The sequence below is a fragment of the Hemitrygon akajei genome, chromosome 10, assembly GCF_048418815.1.
Source record: "Hemitrygon akajei chromosome 10, sHemAka1.3, whole genome shotgun sequence".
Lineage (NCBI taxonomy): Eukaryota > Metazoa > Chordata > Chondrichthyes > Myliobatiformes > Dasyatidae > Hemitrygon > Hemitrygon akajei.
The window spans coordinates 151,932,514-151,956,050 of NC_133133.1; the positions used below are offsets into that span (position 1 = coordinate 151,932,514).

The 23,537-nt window shown below is 40.7% G+C and overlaps 1 protein-coding gene across 1 annotated transcript in view; it reads right to left on the bottom strand.

Moving 5' to 3' along the window:
* ada2a (adenosine deaminase 2a) overlaps window positions 1-23,537 on the bottom strand; it is a 72,301-nt gene that overhangs the window by 10,582 nt on the left and 38,182 nt on the right. The window contains exons 4-7 of the mRNA XM_073059402.1: window positions 14,750-14,877; window positions 6,014-6,104; window positions 2,976-3,084; window positions 2,093-2,250 (exon numbers count right to left, since the gene is read on the bottom strand). Of these exons, the coding sequence (XP_072915503.1) occupies window positions 2,093-2,250; window positions 2,976-3,084; window positions 6,014-6,104; window positions 14,750-14,877 (486 nt within the window). The remainder of the gene's footprint in view (window positions 1-2,092; window positions 2,251-2,975; window positions 3,085-6,013; window positions 6,105-14,749; window positions 14,878-23,537) is intronic.

Genomic DNA, 23,537 nt, shown 5'->3' on the forward strand with positions numbered 1-23,537 from the left:
CTGTAGTTAGGTGACCAGAACTGCACACAATACTCTAAATTAGGCCTCACCAACATCTTACACAACTTCAGCATAACCCCCAACTACTGTACTCAGTACTTTGATTTATAAACGCCAATATAACAAAAGCTTTCTTTACCAACCTATCTAGCTGCGATGCCACTTTCATGGAATTATGGATCTGTATTCTCAAATCCCTTTGGTTTACTGCACCTCTCAATGCAAGTTTTACCCTGGTTTTGTCTTCCCAAATTGCACACTGTACACTTAACTGCATTAAATTCCCATTTTCAGCCCATTTTTCCAGCTGCTCCAAATCACTTTGCAAGTTTTGATAGCCTTCCTCACTGCCATTATACTCCCTATCTTAGTGTCATCTGCAAACATGCTGATCCAATTAGGGCCATCTTTATTATCCTTTTGCTCTTCACATAGCTATAGAAGCCCTTGGAGTTCTGTTTCACCTTATCTGGTATAGCAACCTCATGTTTTCTTTTAATCTAGAGTGAGACAGGATGGCCACCTCAAAGAACAAGGTGATGCTTATACATTTTCCTGGAAGGATAAATTGAAACTTGGGTGGGCAATGGTGAAATGAATCAACATTAACCATCTCAAGGATGCCACAAAGAAAATTCTTCTCAAACAAGATCCGAAGTGCAATCCGGAGGTCGCCAGGAAATGAAGCTGCAGTGTCCATAGTGGTTTGATTATCCCCAGACGTGAGGCTTTCCTACTAGAAAATACCAGGAATGATGACGAGAATGAACAGGAGTTCAGCTGTAAACATATGAGCTTTTGAATCAGAGACTCCGTTATGCCTCAATGGACCTCAGGCACCTGCAGCTGAAATCCAACAGAGAACCTGTGACCTAAGGGACACACAAGCAGTAACGAACACACAGGAGATCCAGCTGCTCAGTGATGACTATGAAGTGCATGGAAACGACAGTGCTACCAACACCATCTATGGCCTAATAGCTCACTGGCCCAGCCTAATGGAAGTCAATGTTGGAGAAGAGCTCATCAAAACAAAGAAGTAGGAAGCATCCAACTGTAAAGAGCATTTCTAAGAACTTATTAACTAAGGTTCAGTCTTTGACTTCATCCCAAAGGACCAATCCAGCTCAGACTTACTAGAATGCTATCCAACGATGGTGTCTTCTCCCAGAGCACTAAGGCTCGAATTATACCGGACCAACCCCACTGGGCAGGGCACATCATTTGAACGTCCCACAACAAACTCCAAGATCAGATAATGCTTTCAGAGCACCATCGTTACAAGAGATTACCAGAGAGAATATGCTTCAAGAATATTCTCAAAATTCCCAGCAATTTGTGGGAATCCCTAGCCCAATTCTGCTTGAAACAAGAGGTGCACCCAGGTTGCATGGGCAGCTTGAAATCCCTTCATTGAAAGCACCTGGAAGACCAGTGAAAGTGATGGAAGGAATTACCACTCCTGTCTCACCCATGATAGAATCAGCAGATCTCACAGAAGACCATCAGCTATAGAACGTCACAAAACTGGAGTTGAAGCAAATCATCCTCAATCCTGAGGGACGACCTAAGCGACAGTAGATGCCTTTAATCTCTATAATAATCCTTCACCAATTCCTCACACCTCTACAGAGTCTGGAATTAAAGCAGAAAGGCAAAGAAAGCCAAAAGCAGTGATCTAAGAAAAAGCACAGAGGACAATACCACGTGTCAGTAACTATTCAAAAGATAGCAATGATAATGATACATTAATAATTTTGCATTTCAAAAGTTAGCAGGAACCATGGAGTAGAAATTCAACTTTGGTTCATGCACTGAATATTTGATTCCAATAGAATAAATACCAGAAAGGTACATAACTGGTAGCCAATACCACACTGCCTCTTTAACAATAACAACCAAAGACAAATTTCTACCACTGGAGCTTTGTTTTAGAATCAGCACAGATATCAGAGGCTTTCCTCTAAGGCAGGGTTTCCCAAACCCCTCAGTTAATGGCAGTGGTCTATGGTATAAAAAAGGTTGGGAACCCCTGCTCTAAAGTGAAAGGTGTTATTACATTCAATCAGTTTGACACAAGCAGCTTGGATACCTGGTTTGAAATTGGACAGATTTCTAAGGGTACATTAAATTTTCTGGAAATCCACTTTGCCATTGGATGTTTGTTTATGCCGTAGCCATGGCCTATTCGACTTGCGTTCAGTAGTAAGGCATCCAGGATGTTTTCATCTACACTTGTACCCTCCCAGTCTGTGGGGACAACCAACAAAAATCCAAGACTTTATCACACAAAAAGTGAAATACTTCTTCACATGGATATACAGAGATCATAGGACAAGAAGTCATCATTCTTCTCTACAAAGGCTTTACTGTTGAGATCAATCATTATTCAAATCTAGCTTGTGGATGAAATTCTTTATGTTAGATTCCAGTCAGAGCACTCTCAGAGGAGGCATCCTTATTATCACAAAGTCAAACAATGATTGGCATATTCCGCTCCTTTTATCAGCCAATCACAAAACAGTCTTTTTAAAGAGATGCCAAATATGAGAACACAGAACCTATCGTCATTGGACAGGTAGTTGTTGGCGGGGTTGATGGGTGGGTAGTCTGAGATGATATGGGATTGGGCATTGCAAGCCATGTGGCCTGCCTTACATTGCTGACTGAGGGCAACTAGGACCTCAGTACTGAGGATATAGGCCCAAGAGAGGAGGCTGACTTTGGTTCATTGATCCTTCCAGCTCTGAAACTTTGCATTGGTGGCATTTTTCTAGAACTTTCAACATTGAAAGCTTACAAGGGAATAACAGGCCAAAAGAGAACAAAACTAAAATTCAATTTTAAAGGGGTGTTCAGCACAAAATGGGGTAAAATATTATTTTACTGTTTGTTCAGAGTTGGGCCCATTGTGAACATGAAGGTATTTTTCTTTTAGTACCTCATTATGAAAGCATTCTTCCTGTGTATCTTACCAGTTTCACCAGCATGAAAGAAGAAAGGCAGCTTAACTCCTGTTTCCTTTGGAATTAAAAGCTCGTTCTTGAAATACCACAGTGGGTGTCCAGCATCTTCTTGGCCAACCTGCAACGGGTTAATGAAATGTTATTTTTTCCCCCCACATAACAATATGGAGGGTGTCTTCAGTGTACAGATAGGTTTTATTTCCAGTGGGACTGTGCAATGGTGACTTTGGCCAATACTATGATGGACAGGTGCATCTGCCACTCATAAACAGCTAAGGACAGGGTGTTTATTCCTAAAGCTAGTTCGTTCACTTTTTTTTAGTGTGTCACCCCAGTCAGCCATTCTTGGCTGGTGTGTGGTGTCAGGATTGATCTGCTTTCGGATTAACCGGGTCACAATATAAACGTTCCTGACTCGACCCTTCTTTTTAAAAACGAAGCCGAGTGGCTAGCTCGACACTCAACCTGGCACGGATGGAAAGCTTGCTCAGGGGTGGCCTGACTTGGATTCGAACTCGGGAACTTTCGCTCCGGAGTCCAGCGCTGATGCCACTGCACCACCAGCCGGATTTACTATGACAGCCACATACTTCAGGATTCAGCCAGCCTTGACGGGCATGTTGCTACCAGATCACTCTTGATTATAGTCACAACCAGAGTAGAGTCTCTGCCGTTGCTTCCTATGGTATTCTTTAATACAAGGAAGCCCAAGCTTAACCTGATGCCATAAGACATAGTAGGGTTTTTGGAGTCAATGTCAAGAACTCCCAAAGCTACTCCCTGCCCCCAGTATGTCAACATACTCACACTTCTGGAAGACTTGTCATGCCACTGGGACAAGATATACCCAAAGAGTGAGTCGGTGGAGTTTGAAGCATTGTCTATTAGCTAGGATCAAGTGAGCATAACCGTGTCCTGCATTTGCTTGGTTAGCTCGTGGAACAGATCTGCCAACTTAGACAATAACCCCAGATGTCCCCCACAGAAGAAGCCTCTGCAAGGTCTGTTGGGTTAGGGATAACTCCAGATCACTGGGCCCCATCTCCAGAAAACTTAAAACCACTACACAGCTGCAGCACCCTAATCATCTCCAAGGTCTTGGATCTGAAGCATTAATTCTGTTTCTCCTTCTGCAGATAATGTGTGACCTGCTAAATGTTTTCTGCACTTTGTATTTATTTTATCTTTTAAAAAAATTTCCTTTTACACAAAAAACACAAGCAGTATGTTGCACAAATTAACAAAATTGCTAATAAACATGTGCTGCCAACTTTCATGGAAGTAAATTGGCAATCCAAAGTACTCAAATCAGAAATTAATAAGATTTGTTAATATCTGGCCTTATTTTATGATATGGCTGATTAAAAATTCATAAAGTTAAAGATTCATTGTAATGTATGTGTAGAGGAATATGATGCAGGAGAATGCAAGGGGTTTTATTATGCATCATTAACTTTGATTTGCAACATTAATTTGCATACCTCGACATCTGGAAGAAATGACAAGTATCATCGACATAACTAAGGTATTGGCCGGGAGAAGGGGGTGGGGGTAGCTTTACGATAATTAATGAAGGGAGCTAAAAGATTCCTTAATCAATTAGGATTGCAAGTTATTAAGTCACAATTTATAAAAACAAATAAAACCTACATGCCATTTTCAATTTATTGACCATTGTCTTAATTGTTACCAGACTTTAGATGATATCGAATGAACAGATTTTCCCCCCATTTTCTTTTAATTTGTATGTCTTTATACCTTCTCTAGGTTCAAGATAGGTCAAGCATCTTTCACTGCAGATATCAAAACATTCATAATCACAATTATACTGCAATACTGGATATAATGCTATTTTAGTTTGACTCGATATTACCTCTTCCTGTCCTACAGTAATACAAAGTATCACTATCTCCTGAAAGACAAGTTAATGTGGCTGAGCAGTTATGTGGCACGGATCCCTTTTACAGACCTGTTTCAAAAAAAAAACCCACCCCAATTTTCTCCTCTTTCATCCTGAAAGTGGTGATGCTGAACACTGGGTTTGTGATGAAAGCAATAGTGATCACAGATGACATCTCACCTCCTGTGATGACGTTGCTGCTCAGATTTTATATAAAAAGGATACAAGGATTGGCAGGACATACAGAAGCCTTAGGTTCCACACCAGTAACTACCCTAAAATGATCAGGATCCTGAACTGCTGTGGGTAACTTCAATCACCCACTGCCCTGAACTGATTCTATGACATACAAGCTCACATTCAAGGACTCTACAACTCATGATCTCAGTATTTTTTTTAAAAGCAGGCACAATTTGCCTTCTTCTGCACAGTGATTGTTTGCCTGTCTTGGTCTATGTATAGTTTTTCCTAAATTGTAATGTAATTTTTCCTGTAAATGCCTGCAAGAAAATAAATCTCACATCGCACAACATCCACCCTGTTACAAATCCATACCCCGAAATAACAAACAGGACACAATATGCAATTAAACGATTAAGCTTTATAACTCCTACTTTGACTATATGGTTAGTAGAGTAACGAAATATAAAAGAAAAAGGGCCCAAATCTTATTCAACAGTCTGCGCACAAAGTTGCAGTTCACTCATAGGCCGATCGGTCCCCGTCGACCTCCTCCGATCATCGCTGCCCTTTAAACCCTCGCTCTGAGTCCACCCCATCCGGTGGTCTACCAGCTCTCTCCATTCGCATTTTCTCTCTTCATCTCTCTCTCTCCCTTTGGCAAAATCCCGCGAAAACAACTCCTTCAAGAATCACAAGACAGGGCAACAAAATCCTCATTGGCCAACATGCATCCACAGTCCTGGTATCTCCAGCCATAACCCAAACATTGCTGCTGCAGAGAAACCATTACTTCAGCAGTGAACATTACAAAAAATCCATTATATTAACAGTGAAACCTTACAGCACGTTACATTAACCTAAAATTTATGTTGTATCGAATTCCTATAAATGAATGGAGAAACTATAGTTCTTTGAAAATGAAAGGACTTAGATCAAAATAGTGAATGTAGAAAAATGTACGCACCATGTCGAACCCTGCTATGATCTCGGGGAACTTCTGCTGAAGTATCATGGCCTCATATATTGTTGTTTTCATGAAAGAATTGTTATGTTTTCTAAAAAGAAATGGCACATGAAAAGTTACTGACTGATACAAAGAGGACATAAATAGCTTGTCATGATAAAAATGTGACAGAATGTATCAGAATTAGGGCCAGCACAGGAATCCGGAGTCATTATCCTTCAGTACTGTACATAACTCTCTGCCTTCCCCAATTCACTCCAGTTGAATCATCTGCTCTCAAGATTTCCATTTCATTTCTTATGCTTTCCACTCAGTCTTTCAGCAGTCTGTTATCACTACTGCATTATATCACCCCATGCCAAATGCTATCTACACTGGAAGTTGCTGATGCTCAAAGTGCTGGTTTGTACATGGTAACAGTGAGCACTCCAGCCTAGAAATTGTTACACCACCTTTTAGTATCACTAGAGCAGCACTGTGTCATCCTAACATGGTCTGTGAAAGTCCAATAAAGTTTGAGATCCTCACAAAATGACAGAACCACGGTATCTAACAGCACAAAGGCCCTTTGATCCACTTGCCCATTGTGAAAAGAACTGCCAGTGAGATGAAAAAATGTTAGAATTAAAAATTGCAAAAGTGAATATTGAAAGAAAAAAAATCCAACTACAGGTGAACATTGCTAACATTGTGAGACACAGAATGCTGTATTTGTTGTATGAAAAGAGCTTGAAAATGAATCAACTAAAGCATCTCCCAAACACTATGAAAGTAGGTAATGCCAATGTACAAATGCAGCACTAAATTATTGTTCCTTGAGCTTCTTAGAAACATAGAAACACAATACAGGCCCTTCAGCCCTCAAAGCTGTGCCAAACATGTCTTTACCTTAGAACTACCTAGGCTTACCCATAGCTCTCTATTTTTCTAAGCTCCATGTACCCATCCAGCACTCTCTTAAAAGACCCTATCGTTGCTGCCTCCATCATCATTGCCGGCAGCCCATTCCACGTACTCACCACTCTCTGTGTAAAAAACTTAGCCCTGATATCTCCTCTATACCTACTTCCAAGCACTTAAAACTATACCCTCTCTTGCTAGCCATTTCAGCCCTGGGAAAAAAGCCTCTGACTGTCCACATGATCAATGCTTCTCATTATCTTTTACATCTCTATCAGGTCACCTCTCATCCTCCATCACTCTACAGAGAAAAGGCCGAGTTCACTCAACCTATTCTCATAAGGCCATGCTCCCCAATCCAGGCAACATCATTGTAAATCTCCTCTGCACCCTTTGAATGGTTTCCACGTCCTTCTTGTACTCAGGCGACCAGAATTGAGCACAGTACTCCAAGTCGAGTCTGACCAGGGTCCTATATAGAACATAGAATAGTACAGCACATTACAGGCCCTTCGGCCCACAATGTTGTGCCAACCCTCAAACGCTGCCTCCCATATAACCCCCTCCACCTTAAATTCCTCCATATACCTGTCCAGTAGTCTCTTAAACTTCACTAGTGTATCTGCCTCCACCACTGACTCAGGCAGTGCATTCCACGCACCAACCACTCTCTGAGTGAAAAACCTTCCTCTAATATCCCCCTTGAACTTCTCTCCCCTTACCTTAAAGCCATGTCCTCTTGTACTGAGCAGTGGTGCCCTGGGGAAGAGGTGTTGGCTATCCACTCTGTCTATTCCTCTAATATCTTGTACACCTCTATCATGTCTCCTCTCATCCTGCTTCTCGCCAAAGAGTAAAACCCTAGCTCCCTTAATCTCTGATCATAATCCATACTCTCTAAACCAGGTAGCATCCTGGTAAATCTCCTCTGTACCCTTTCCAATGCTTCCACATCCTTCCTATAGTGAGGCGACCAGAACTGGACACAGTACACCAAGTGTGGCCTAACTAGAGTTTTATAGAGCTACATCATTACATCGTATCTCTTAAAACTCTATCCCTCGACTTACAAAAGTTAACACCCCATAAGCTTTCTTAACTACCCTATCTACCTGTGAGGCAACTTTCAGGGATCTGTGGAAATGTACCCCCAGATCCCCTCTGGTCCTCCACACTACCAAGTATCCTGCCATTTACTTTGTACTCTGTCTTGGAGTTTGTCCTTCCAAAGTGTACCACCTCATACTTCTCCGGGTTGAACTCCATCTGCCACTTCTCAGCCCACTTCTGCATCCTATCAATGTCTCTCTGCAATCTTCGACAATCCTCTACACTGTCTACAACACCACCAACCTTTGTGTTGTCTGCAAACTTACCAACCCATCCTTCTACCCCCACAACCAGGTCGTTAATAAAAATCATGAAAATAGAGGTCCCAGAACAGATCCTTGTGGGACACCACTAGTCACAACCCTCCAACCTCCACCATGACCCTCCGCCTTCTGTAGGCAAGCCAATTCTGAATCCACCTGGCCAAACTTCCCTGGATCCCATGCCTTCTGACTTTCTGAATAAGCCTACCATGTGGAACCTTGTCAAATGCCTTACTAAAATCCATGTAGATCACATCCACTGCACTACCCTCATCTATATTCCTGGTCACCTCCTCAAAGAACTCTATCAGGCTTGTTAGACACGATCTGCCCTTCACAAAGCCATACTGACTGTCCCTGATCAGACCATGATTCTCTAAATGCCCATAGATCCTATCTCTAAGAATTTTTTCCAACAGCTTTCCCACTACAGACGTAAGGCTCACTGGTCTATAATTACCCGGACTATCCCTACTACCTTTTTTGAACAAGGGGACAACATTCGTCTCCCTCCAATCCTCCGGCACCATTCCCGTGGACAACGAGGACACAAAGATCCTAGCCAGAGGCTCAGCAATCTCTGCCCTTGCCTCGTGGAGCAGCCTGGGGAATATTCCATCAGGCCCCAGGTACTTATCCATCCTAATATATTTTAACAACTCCAACACCTCCTCTCCCTTAATATCAACATTCTCCAGAACATCAACCTCACCCATATTGTCCTCACCATCATCAAGTTCCCTCTCATTGATGAATACCAAAGAGAAGTATTCATTGAGGACCTCGCTCACTTCCACAGCCTCCAGGCACATCTTCCCACTTTTATCTCTAATTGGTCCTACCTTGATACCTGTCATCCTTTTGTTCTTCACATAATTGAAGAATGCTTTAGGGTTTTCCTTTACCCTACTCACCAAGGCCTTCTCATGCCCCCTTCTTGCTCTTGTCAGCCCCTTCTTAAGCTCCCTTTCTTGCTACCCTATATTCCTCAATAGACCCATCTGATCCTGGCTTCCTAAACCTCATGTATGCTGCCTTCTTCCACCTGACTAGATTTTCCACCTCACTTGTCACCCAATATAGCTGCAACATTATCTCTCGGCTCTTAAACTCAATCCCACAATTAATGATGGACAATGCATCGTATGCCTTCTTAACCACAGAGTCAACCTGTGTAGCAGCTTTGAGTGTCCTATGGACTCGGACCCCAAGATCCCTCTGATCCTCCACACTGCCAAGAGTCTTACCATTAACACTATATGCTTCTTGCCTTCATTCAGTTATTATCTTCCTTTAAACGCTGAGGGCGGTTTTAATACGGCAACACAATATAATGGGTGTGGTGGCTGACTGCAAGAATAAGTTCTCCATCAACTCAAGAAGTGAAGGAAAAACTGGCTGCCCTTTCTACTGCTTGATTGAATCATAGCATCTGAGGATCCCTATTAAAAAGTACAAGTGAAAGCAGGAGTAGGCCAAGTAGCTTCTTCAGCCTATTCCAATACCATAGTTGATCATTTGCAACTTCATTTTTCTGCCCAATTCTCATATTCATCATATCATAATAAAATGCTGGAGACAGCAGGTCAAGCAGCTTTAATGTAAAGAAAAACACAGAGTTCATGCTTTACTTCTGAAACCTATCATCAGAACTGAGAAAGAGATAAGAAAAAAGTTAGTTTAACAGGAAAGGTGAGGATAGGTAAAACAGAGGGAATATTTCTGATAAGGTGAGACCAATAGAATGAATGTGGCAGTTCAAAGTGGACTATGTTCTTTGTCAGTGATAAGTGTTCCTAATAGCACAGCAGTGGCTCATCCCCAGCAGGTCGGCAATACTTGCGATGAGAGGAACACACTGCCAAAGCCAGAGATGTGTGACATGCAGAAATGACCAGCTCTGAAACAGCAAAAAAGAGCATGTTACCTAAAGCCAGAGGTTTGAATAGCATATCCAGAAGAGAGATAATTTTTCAATTACCTTAGATTCCAAAGAAAAATCCATTTCAGCCTTGAAATATATTCAACAGCCTTTTTGGAGAGAAAACTCCAAAGATTCACAGGCATGTGGGTCAAAAATTCCTCCATCTCAATTTCAAATTTTTGATCCCTTGAGGCATTGCTTCCTATCTCCAAGACATTATACTGCATCCTTTTATATATATATATCCACCTCCCTCTCCCTCTCTGTTTGAAATGCTAGTGATGTAGCATCATCAACACAAAAGTCATTCAAAGAATGACAAAAGAAGTTTAAGGAAACCTCTTTATATAGTGTTCTGCTGAAACTTTTGAAACATCAATACTTGATTTAAGGGAATGTTTTAAAATTGAACCACTGGGTATGTCACATGAAAACTCGGAAATGTATTTGAAGTGAACAATAATTGAAGGCTCAAAGCAGAAAAAGATAGTTAGTATGAATTGCTCTCTCAAAGAACCAGTATAAACATGATAGGCTAAAAGACTCCACTGACACTTCATGGTATAATGTACATTTGGGAAATATGAGAGCAAAGAGGGATGACAAAAACAAAAAATAGCCTCAGAGAATTATAACTATGTTTCACTTGATCCCATGAGAAGGCACAGAGAATTCTGCTGCATAAATGATCGGAACATAGCATGTCAAGGCAGAATTTCAGTCATGAAAACACAGCAGTCTAATGCAAACACAGCATCATAAATTAAGAGCAAAATATTGCTGATGCTGGAAATCCAAAAAATAAAAAAACAGATATGCCAGAAACACTCAGCAGGACAACAGCAACAGTCAAGCATTAACTATGCATCTTAGTTGATGTTCAGATTAATGGCCTTTCATCATGTTCCGACAAATGCTCAAATTCAAATCACCGTAGATGCTAGAAATGTGAAATAAAAAAAGGATATGATGAAAACTTCCAACAGATCAGACAGAATTTTGGAAAGAAAAACAGTTAATATTCAGAAAGTAATTGCAAAATAAACCAAAATAAACCAATGGGTTATATTTAGAGAAAGTATTGTTTAGATCTTTAAGTCTAAATACAGTGGGTTCCAGTTAATTGGGACACACTGGGACCAGTAAATTTTTGACTCACTAAGCAGTTGCCCCAATTAGTCGAAGTTTCATGGAAACAATTAAAAAGGTATAAGAAAGACAAACTGCCATTTAACTGGGTAAGAAATTATTTATTTAAATGAAATACAGAACAAATTAGAACACTATCAATACTACTACCGTACTATAAAACTGTGTATTAGTTCCTAATTGGCAACAACGTATGAATTCATCTCGTATACACTGTTGTGTTGACTGCAAGTGAACAAAATCAGAGCAGACGCCTAGTGCAGATAATGAACTGCCTTCATGCAATACTTTCGACAACTGCGTCCTCCAAAACTTCATTTTCATTGTAACAGTCAAGATGATTGTCCATACCTTCTAATTCTTTAAAGTTCCTAAATGCTGAAGTAGTGAAATTGTTTAACTTTCACTCCCAACTGTTTCTGGCATCTCCAAGCCTCAGTGCTTGAGACCACAAAGAGAAAAACGGTTCTGAATTACCTTACTGCCTACTTTTTACCAACTATCAACGACAGAACCACTGCCTTTTGAACACAAACACATGCAACTGATGCTATTTAAAAGCTGTTTGCTTTAAGCACGGTGCAGTGTCTAACCTAATGGACACACAACTGCCACTAGCTAGAAACTTTTTGGTAACAGTCTCCTGCTCCAATTAAGCAGCATACTGTCCCAAATAAACAAACGGAATTCTGGCTACTTTCTTGATTGGTTTTTGTTCTTTAAGAGTTGTCCCGAATAAGTGGCTGCTCCGATTAACCAGTAGCCCAGTTAATCCATGGGACACGGTGTCCAAACAGTGACAAGGAACAGTACTGTGCAAACATATAAAAAATTCTGTAAAGCAAAGATACTTCTAAAAATAATGAACTGAAAAGTTCATAAATTTCAAATAAATTACTATAACGAGCAGTAAAAAACTTCATGAAATCAATATTTGGTGGGACCACACTTTACCTTAGAACTTCATCAATTCTCTTAGGCACAATGTTGTGCAATTTTATAATAAAATCAACTGGTAGGTTGTTCCAAGCATCTTGGAGAACTTGCTACAGTTCTTCTATAGCAGGGGTTCCCAACCTGGGGTCCATGGACCTCTCGGTTAATGGTAGGGGTCCATATAAAAGGTTGGGAACCCTGTTCTGCAGATTTTGGTTGTCTCAATTGCTTCTGTCTCTCCAGGTAATCCCAGACAGCCTCGATGAAGTTGAGATCAGGGCTCTGTGGAGGCCATAGCACCTGTTGCAGAACTCCTTGTTCTTCTTTTCATTGAAGGTAGTTCATTATGACCTTGGCCATGTGTTTGGGGTCATTGTCCTGCTGCAGAATAAAGTTGGGACTGATCAGGCACTTCCCTGATGGCATTGCCTGATGAAGGAGAATCTACTTATACGTCTCAGCATTGAAAATTCCATTAATTCTGCACAGATCACCATTTGTAGAAATGCAGCTCCAAGCCTGTGGGGAACCTCCACTGTGCTTCACCATTGGCAGCAGACACTCATCCATGCAGCAATCTCCAGTTCTTCAACAGACAAACCACTTCCTGTTTGTGCCAAAAATTTCAAATTTTGACTTGTCAGTCCAGAGCACTTGATGCCATTGTTCAGCACCCCCGTCCTTGTGTTCTTGTGCATAGGCCAGTCTCTTGGCTTTGCTTCCACTTCAAAGGAATGACTTTTTGGCAGCAACTCTTCCATGAATACCACTTCTGACAAGATTCTCTAGGCTGTACAGGGGTGTACTTGGGTTCCAGTGGTTTCTGTGAGCTCAGAGTTAGTAGAAGGGCTGGACTTCTGATTTAGAAGGGAAACCAGTTTGATGTATCTCTCGACTGCTTCACCCAGTTTCTGTGGCTGACCACTGCATTTCTGGCCCTCAACCTTACCAGTTACTTTGTGCTTCTTCAGAAGAGCTTGGACAGCACATCTTGAATCTCCTGTCTGCTGTGAAATTTCTGTTTTGGAGGATGACCACCTTGTGTCTTGTTGCAGTTTAGCTCATTCAACTCATTCTGTCATTGATCATTAGCACCTGTTTACTAACTTTGTTTAATCATGCACTGGGATATACACCTACAAAGTCTTCAATTTTGTTTTATTTCAAAAGTGGTCTATTACTTAATCTGTTACTTTCTTTAACAAAATACAAACATTTCTCTATAACTATTTTTTGGAGAATTAATGTTTGGAAATCTAAAATTTGCTCTTTACTACTGACAAAAAATAAACATCTAAAACAAAATTTATATTAAAAAATCTGGGCTACGTAAGACTTTTGCACACTACTGAATGTGTTGTTTACAGATAAACTCTCAACTTCCTTACCATTTAAAAAAAAATTGGGATTGTTAAATCTTAGTTGTTGCATTACAACAGTGCATTTAACACATTCAATCGCAACTCTAGCTGTGTCAATTTGTCAGTCTGTTGGTAATCACACTGTTAAACAGAAATGATCTTTATACCAAACCATTCAATGTATTCTAAGATATTATGATAACATGAGATTTACACAATTAGCTCAGCTGCAATAAGTGAAATCAAATGACCTTAACAAAGAACAGTATTATAGTAGTACAACCTGCAAGTTTAATATTGCATAACTGTGACCTACAACAAATTTCCTAGATTTGAACTGGATGCATGAATCTAGAAAAACGTAAACCAGATAGGACTTCCCCTTTTTAAGCTGTGAAAGTTTGGTGAGATATCCCATACGACACCTCATGTATAGAAACAGTTGAAGATACAACTGTCTTGTAAAATACTACAAACCCTATTTTGAAGCACATGGCATACCATATGTTATACTGACCATCCTGTCTAAAACTTATCAAGTCTCTTGCAATAAACACAGTACTTCCATGATCGTGTAACATTCCATAGAGTCCTGGGAAAATGTTACAGGTTCCATTTGTGGCAATGTCACCTTGTGAGCTCAAGTTACAAGCTGAGAATATTATGAATACATTGATACTCTAGCAAAGGATAAATAATGCAACTACATTGTTGGGATGAATTGTATAAACATACTTCCCTTCTAACTGTCCGGAATTACTGATATCAATTGCTCTATCTATACACGGCTTGGTCATCTAATGCAAGTCACTGTGGGACCTCAGCAAGTGCACAGTAGATAATAAGATTTGTTTAAAACAACTGATTGGCTTGGGCTGAGTTCAATAAGCACAGTCAGCAACACTAGGCAATACTGTTCCTTTGTTCTGCTGACCCTAGTTTGAATTATTTCCAGAGCCGCCTATTCCAATGCCTCCTTCACAATGATTTGGGGCAGGGTTCAGTGGTGAACCAATGGTACACATCAGAGTTGACATTTAAAGCAATGCTATTTTGAAACATCAAGTAGAAATACTGATTCACCATATCCTACCTAGGTGTTGAAAATATGACTTTGGCTCCCATGAAGTCAGGATAATCGTGTTGGAATTGTCTGGTAACCTCCTGGTAAGCCCTAATGGACCACTCCTTGTCATGTAAGGTGCCATTGAGTTCATACACCTAAAATATACAGAAAGTGATAGTTAATATTTTGTTAAGTTTACAATAAAATGTCCTTGCAATGCGCCTGTTTGAACAAAGGCAGGACGTAACATTCATACTCCCACCTTATTTTCATGGTTGTGCAGCCCCACCATTACCAATTTACAACTCATTGCTTTAGAAAATTCATCTAATGGATGTGTACTGGTTGAAGGTTACCAGAATGGATCTAAGTCATAATCATTTCCTAGGGAAGGCAAGCAATCAGTTTCAAAGTCAATCCACAGCACTTTGGAAGCTTAAGCAAGCTATTGGAGAAAGACAGGTGAGAGCAAAATAATCACTTTTCTGACTCGGCCCCGATGAGCGAGCTACAGACAGCCTTCTGCCTGGAAGTCCTCCAAATCCATACTGGAGTGAGGCGGCAATACCTCCACACCAAAGGCAGCAGAACCCCAAAACGTTCAATGGGTTCATGTGGTCAGGGTCAGTGAAGGCAAAACTTCCACTGCAAACAGCTAATCCCCTCACATTGCACAATAAACTCCGAGTGAATGATAAAAATCTCTCCTGATTTATCCGATTCACACCTCTCCACACCATGACACTACCCACAACACTTCCTGATACACAACTTGCCACATGTCTCAGTGACAAACTGCAGGACTGTAAAGCAAGAACTCCAGTCCTAAATATGACTTCCACACTCACCACGTTATTTACATGGGGTATCTAATCATTGAACAATGTTATATTGTGAATTACAGACTATTTATTGAAACGTTCATCAGCTGAGCCCTAAGTAAAGTCTGTTTATTGTCTGTCAAAATAAACTATTATTTCAGTGCAAAAAATTAACCATTTGTGATTCATAACAAGAATCCAACATCTTTCCTCAACCAAGACAACTGGAAAACTGCAGAAGTAGGGTTAATATGAAATCCCACTACTTGCAAAAATGTCCAGAGTTTTATAATTGCAAATTCCATACACAGCATTTTCTAGATACCCAGGAACCCTGTTCTTGAATAACTTGGTGAATTGTACTTCTTGCACATTTGAATCTTATTTTTTTGTACACACATTAAATCATTGGACAGCAAAGTGGCCAAGCTGGATGCTGTCTGCACAAAGTTTGCACGTTCTCCCTGTGACTGTGTGGGTTTCCTCTGGGTGCTCTGGTTTCCTCCAAAATTCGGACAATGTGTGGGTTGGTTGGTTAAATGGCTACTGTAATTTGCCTCTACTGTGTAGATGGTGTACCTGCAAAATCCTCTTATCCACTGGCTGACAGTGACAACCGAACCAATCCTAGGCCAACAGTCCCACATCAAGCCTCGAATTACAATCAATTGGCACTAATGGTCGTCTACATGACTCACATGCCTGACATCACTCTAAGGTCTGTCATGGCAAAGGAAAGTCAGGGTGGACAAGGGAAAAGATTCAAGGATGCTTTCAAAGTAATATTTCTCCACTCGTAATGAAAAAAGCATTCCAGGATGGTCCTGACAAGCTCAAAATTCTTTGTTTGGAGGATAGGGAAGCCCAGTGTAAGCAACGGATGGAGCACACCAATGCTCTAACACCCACCGTCTTCATCCAGCATTGCCTGCTCCACGTCCAGCTCAGTTCAAGAATCCCTTATTTGGTTCAACTCTAGTTCTGTGTTGCTAATCGTCCTCAACCTGAAGAGACTGTGCGAGAAGTGCAGTGTTATCAGCCCAGCGAGGCAGATCTCTGAGTAGTCTGGAAGAATCCAGCAGCATGAAAGCTACCAGCTGGTAGCAGCAGTAACCTTCACTTCCACAGGATGAGCTGTCAATTCCACATACTGTCCCCAGGCCATCCCGTACATATGGTGCAACTCCGTGGCTGCCTGCATTCTGAACAGCAGATGGTGAAGATAAGTTATCTTGAACCTCCCTGCATTCAAGTGGGGAGGGGGAGGCAGGGGGTTGTAATGGATATGGACAATAAAAACCTCAGAAGTCTGTGGCTCCTCAAAAACTTTTCAGCTAAAACATGCTGCATACTTAGAACACCCCCAGAGAATTCCCATCCTCTACATTCCAGCCTTTTAATGAGTAAAAACAAAGGGATTAATAGTCTGTTCTTCCAAAGCGACCAATGGGAAAAAAACACCAAGCAAAACCTAACTGAAGCAAAGAATACTAAATTAAAATAACAGTAAACAAATATTAGAAGTACATTAAACTAATTTCTACTAATGGTTCAGTTACCCATCCATGGGCATCATACACGCTGTCAGTGAAGATTTTCCCAAAGTTACATAATTCTGCACAAGACATTAATATTTCAGTTTTTAAATGAAGCCATAGATGGAACAATTTTTATTTCCTTGACATGCAATAACTGGAACAAAAAAAAACATCAGGCAATAAATCTGACACTTCTATCATTCATGAAATCTGGATAAGTCACTTGATACATTCAGCATGTCTGAATTACAACATCTTAATTAGCCCCTACACCCGAAGATGAAATACCCAAGAGAAGCTATTAGAACTGAAACTAATTTGTATGATTTCTTGTGAGTTCCTGTCATTGTGCGGCAGATCAATGATCCAGTACAAAAGCTATATACGCAGCATGTTTCAGTGCGCTGTAGTTACTCTCCACACACCAGCAAAGTGGGCCTCTGCCTGTAGCCTTTAAAACAAAATGTATTTATAACAATTATCTTTTCTCTCCCTCACTAAACATTGTAATTTGAACCACCGTGACAAGAATCAGGTCCAAGAAAGAACCAGAATTGGAAACAGGTTTAATATCACCAGCATACCTGGTGAAATTTGTTAACTTTGCAGCAGCAGTACAATGCAACACACAAGAACAGAGAGAAATAAAAGTATGAATTACAGTAAAAATAAATATACATATTAAATTAAATAAGTAGTGCAAAAATAGAAATAGAAAAGCAGTGAGGTAGTGCTCATGGGTTCAATGTCCATTCAGAAGTCGGATGGCAGAGGGGAAGAAGCTGTTCCTGAATCACTGAGTGTGTGCCTTCAGGCTTCTGTACCTCCTACCTGATGGTATCAGTGAGAAGAGGGCATGTCCTAGTTGGTGGGGGGGGGGGGGGGTTCTTAATGACAGACACTGCCTTTCTGAGGCACCACTCCTTGAAGATGTCTTAGATACTACAGAGGCTAGTGTCCATGATAGAAATGACTAAGCTTACTTCGATTCTGTACAATAGACCACCCCACCCCCCCCACACCAGATTGGTATGAAATTACTATTATTGGTATGAAAAACCCGTCCTGCCGAAGGGTTTTGGCCCAAAACATCAAATGTTTTTTTTCTATAGATGCTGCCGGGCCTGCTGAGCTCCTCCAGCATTTTGTGTGTTGCTTGGATTTCCAGCATCTGCAGATTTTCTCTTGTTTAAAATTACTAATGCTATTTTTATGAAATGATACATTAAGTAAAAGAAATAAATAAAGGAACGAATGAACGTGCAGCTGTGAAAAGGGAAGTAATCAAAGTTACTGGTTTGAAAAAATATGGATTCAAAGTAAGACAGAATCTTGGAGCGAGTCTGAGATGAATGAATGTTGTTGGCAGAAATGGTGGGATTAGGCGATAGATTGATCCACAGAACATGAGGTCATACCTGAAGATGTGGAATCATTGCCAGGTCAGACAAGTGGGTTAAAACAGAATTAAGATTCACGGCAATGAGGAGCAGCAAATTAGCAGTGATTACGGCTGATACTTATTAGGCATGAAAGTAATGCACATTCAGAAGCCGAACTTGTGAAGAGTGATTGACAGATGCTTGAACTGAATGATTACATTCTCCAAATGATTGGAATTGGGATAAAAGTTTAGTAATGACAGAGTTATGATAAAGTTCGTAACTGAGGGTGAAGGGTAAACTGTCCTCATTGAGACTCAACATCCCCCTCTGTATCTGGATCTTAGACATCGTGACAGAAAGACGCAGTCAGTTGGAGTTGGAGGCAACATCTTAAGCTCCACTGCGCTGAGCACTGGTGCACACCTCCCTCTCTCCCCACCATGGCTTCATGCTCAGCCCACTGCTGTTCGTGCTGTTGACTCATGACTGCACTGCCAGATTCAGCTCAAACCACATTATCACGTTCGCTCACATCAGCAATAATGAGTCGGCTTATCAAATGGCCCGGGTCTCAATGTGGACAAGATAGAAGAGGTAATTGTGCACTTCAGGAAGGCACAGGTCGACCACTCTCTGTTCCACATCAATGGCTCTGCCATGGAAAAAGAAAGAGCACAAAGTTGTTGCTTGTGCACATAATGGACCAACTACACCTCCTCATTAGTCAAAGTACAGCAGCGCCTACACTTTCTGAGAAGATTGAGGCGTGCAAGGCTCCCCACCCCCATTTTAACAACTTTCTACAGGAGCACCATCGAGTGCACTGCCTGACTACGTGGTAGAAAGCTGAAAGGCATTGAACAAGAGCCTACAGAGATGGTAGTAGATGATCCCTGCTACCCATCCCACAATCTTTTTGACCCACTACCATGATGAAGGAGATACAGCAGCATCAGGACTAGGACTGGGTAACAGCTTCTTCCCTCAGGCTGTAGGACTAATGAGCAATGTTCCCTCTAATTTTTAGTAGTCAGTGTGCGCAAAAATCTTATGTTGTGCAAATTTTTTTTCTGTGACAAAAGTATGTGCGCACTGAATGCACACATGGCACAGTTTATGTAGGTTTACAAAATATTTGACATAAAACTGCACAGAATAACAACAAAATAACATACATATTTAAGCCACTCAGTTATTTTTTCTCTCTCCTGTCTTTGGCATTTACCCATTCTTTGTAAACTCTATCTAGACTAATAGAACTTCCATCCAATTGATAGCTTTTGATTCTCATTAACATATCCAAATGACATTCACCTAAACGGTTTCTCAGCTTGTTTTTGAGTTGATTCATTAGGCTAAAACTTCACTCACAGTCCGCACCAGATGCAAGAAAGGTTCCCCCAATGTCCATCACCTGTGCAAGGTCACAAAACTGTTCATTTTGAAGTAGAAATGCCACCATTTGAGCAAAGTTTGAAATCAGTTTGGATTTAATTTTTTCTTGCACAGAATCATTAAACTGTCTATTACAGTATTTTTAGCTATAAAATCATGATATTTTAGACATAAGGCACTAGATGTGATTTACTTGCCAAATGACGCTTCAAAAAGTCAAGTTTCCAAATATCATCCCAATTCTTTCCACTAGCAAATTCTCTAGCAAATTCTCCAGCAACTTTCGCATCACGACAATACAAACATATTTGTATTGTATTGAAATCTAGATCCGAATCATACATAAATATTTCTTGTCTCATCATCGAGGTCTCATCACTAGGATAGCAGGCTGTTTACTATTCTGTGTTTCCCTGAGCTGCACACTACACACATCTTCAACTATATTATTAACTTATTTGTGATTTCTGTTTTATGTCCTGATGTTGCGCCTTGGCCCGAAACGTCGACTGTTTATTCCCATCCTGACGTGCTGAGCTCCTCCAGTACACTGTGTGTATTGTTTTCATTTTATGTGTTGTGTGTGATTTATGTTTTGTGGGTGCACTGTGGTTCTAGAGGAACATTGTTTTGTTTGATTCTAACTAAATATGTACAGTCAGTTGACAAAAAAACTTAAACTTTAAAGGGACATTACTGAAGAGATAACAGTGAATGGTCCAGGTGACAGTTAGGAAGTGCAACTTGAAGCACAACTCCGGGTCAAACAGAAAAGTTTCTCACCAATAGAGTGAGTGGCTAGGAAGCTGGACGAAGTCATGGATAATTGAATGGAGTTAACTGTGGTGGACTGATAGCATTAACAATAACTTGCAACTCAAGATTCATGTGAGATAAAGCCGTAACTTCATCTGGGTGAATGATCCTCCAACAACAGCGCAGAGGTAGCAATGGCAGCTGATACATTTGAACTAGTGGGAAAGTGGAGCGAGTTTATAATTATTCATATGGAATGTGTACCCATGCTTTCGTGAACAGATTTATTTGAGGAGGAAGCAGATACTGGCCAGGGAGAGTGCTGGAGTTATTGGGAGATTTATCTTACTAGGAACATCATTGCTGAAATCAGAGGGACTATATCAGAACAGGAAGAAGTGGAGTCAAAGGGGTGTTCTGTAGAACAAATGGATTAAGGGGATACGATGGTAGATGATTTTTCAGTTCTGTGGAAGAAAAGAAGGACCAAGAGGATTGAAGAGGTTAGAGAATCCTACCCAAGAGAGATGGTGACCTACGAGCAGATTAGGAGGAAGATAATTGAGCTGGAGGTCAGTGGTGATGCCAGCTCCAGATTATTGAGTCAATTACATGACAGAAAGACACATGTATCACTCAGCACTCTCCTTTGATATGAAATGATTCTTTTTCATCTCCACTAACTTCAACTCTTATTTTAAAACGCAGAAGTAGATTGCCTCGAAAACTGAAATCTAGATCCTCAGTGAAGAGACCTTTGCATCCGGGAACACAAGAGAAACCTTGTTCCAACATTATACATTTATATCATTATGCTGCAGATTTCCTCAAAGTACAGTAATAGACAAGATTATTTTCATTTTAACCTCTTTTCAAAGTCTAGACAAACTTTAGCTGAGATAAACTGGTAAAGGCAAAGACCATATTTTCGATATTGACATTGATCAGAATCTAAGCAAGCTTGACTTTGCTGCTTTTCCTGATGCTCCATGTTTCATGTTTCATTTTCTGGCTGGAAACTTCTTAGCTAGCACTGAAGATGGCTACAAAGACATCTTTATATTGTGTCTGGAGCTGGAGGAATATTTTTCAGTGCCAGTTTCTTTTAGATACCTTTGTTGCTGCCCTAAACGCCAGCACTGTAACAGGCAGTAACTAACTAACTTCCCTTTAGATGACACAAGACCAAAGGACCCAGCTGCTTTCTACATCATATTTGTATATGAACACTTAAATCAACAGTAGTTTTAGAACTTGGACCACTTTACTTAAATGTCCATAGTTATAAGTAATTTGAGAAGATTTAAATAGTAATTTAGTATTAGTATGAATATTTTGGTTCATTATCTACAAATGCAAATAAAAAACTGCACCAGGTTACAATGAATTCTTCCATTCGTTTCTTTTTCCTGCTTAATTTACTTTCTAATTTCTCTCTTCTTCTCAAGGTGATGTCAATCCCTTGTTTGGATATAGTCCTGTGGGTGTTGAGAAGCATCATCTATTATAAGCCTTGAGACAGAGTTCTGCCAACCTATCTGAATGAATAAAAAAATCATAAAGCATCTTATGTCACAGATGCTACTTCTGGAACTAAAGCAGTATCTTGGTGACTTTCCCCTCATAAACACAGCTGTAATTCTCTTACTGTTGCCCGAAAGTGATTACTCATCATATTATTAGCCCAGGTCAGGAGATCTGATTGCTGGAGGCTGAGGGTAGGGTGCTGGGGTTGGATCGGTGAGGAAGCTGAGAGGTCTGGTTGCCAAGCAAATTTGTCATGAATGGAAAAGGAAGGAGTTGGTAACAACTGGTGGTTGTGAGAAGCATGATGTGGGAATGATCATGGCCTTGAGGGGATGGGGGGGGGGGGGGGGGGAGAGAGAATTCAGAGCATTGGGAATCGAAGGTCCAGTTGGGGTGGGTGTGGTAGCCAGAAGTCAAGCATCGGACTTGGTTTACAGGAGTTCCAAATCCAGCAATACACATTAATTAAACATGGCTAAGCAGTGACCACTGCTAATCACCTGTAGACAACTTAGTCTAAGATCTCCCCCAGTATTTCAAACTGAGCAACGTTGTCAACCTGCTTGTGACAGATACAGAAAGAACATCAGACAAGTTTGACCCAGTCAAATTTGCAGCTAACAAGAAATGACACAGATATGCATACCGTTGCATCTTTCTGCAGATGAAAATCCAATTTGCAATTGTATAAGTGAATAAAGCAGCACTGAAGGGGATTAAATTTCTTGGCCAATGACTTGAACAATACATTTGAAATGTAAGGGATAACACTAAAGAAATTTATAATTTGGATGATAAAATATTCATTGATGCAAGTAGACCATTAAATTTTTTTTTGGAACCACCATTGTGAAATATCTGGGAACTGGCTTTCTGGAGAGTCCATTTACCTCAGCCAAAGTTACAGTGATTCTAAGGGTTATATAAAACAATAACAGACTATTGCAGAATGTAATGCACTAGCCATCACCTATTCAACTGAATCCCACGGTAACTGATATCCAGTACTCTCTATCAAACTAATTGTATGTGTATTGAATTTAAGACTGAGGCAAAATATTTTCTCTCAGAGGGTCATATGTGTTAGGATGCCATAACCTCCACCAAAGTTTAATCTTGCGACATAGGGACAAGCAAGCTTCGCTTCCAGATAAGCTCAATGCCTTCTATACTCGCTTTGATCACTAGAAGAGGGAGAAACCATCGCGCACCCATGTCTCCTGATGATCCTTTCATCTAAGTATCTAAAGTTCGTGTGCAGGCTGCGTTCAAGAGAGTGACTTCAAGGAAAGCATCTGGTCCAGATGGAGTACGTGGCCGAGTACTGAAGACCTGTGCTGACCAGCTGGCTGGTGCATTTACGGACATCACTCTGGCAGTACGTGGTACCCAC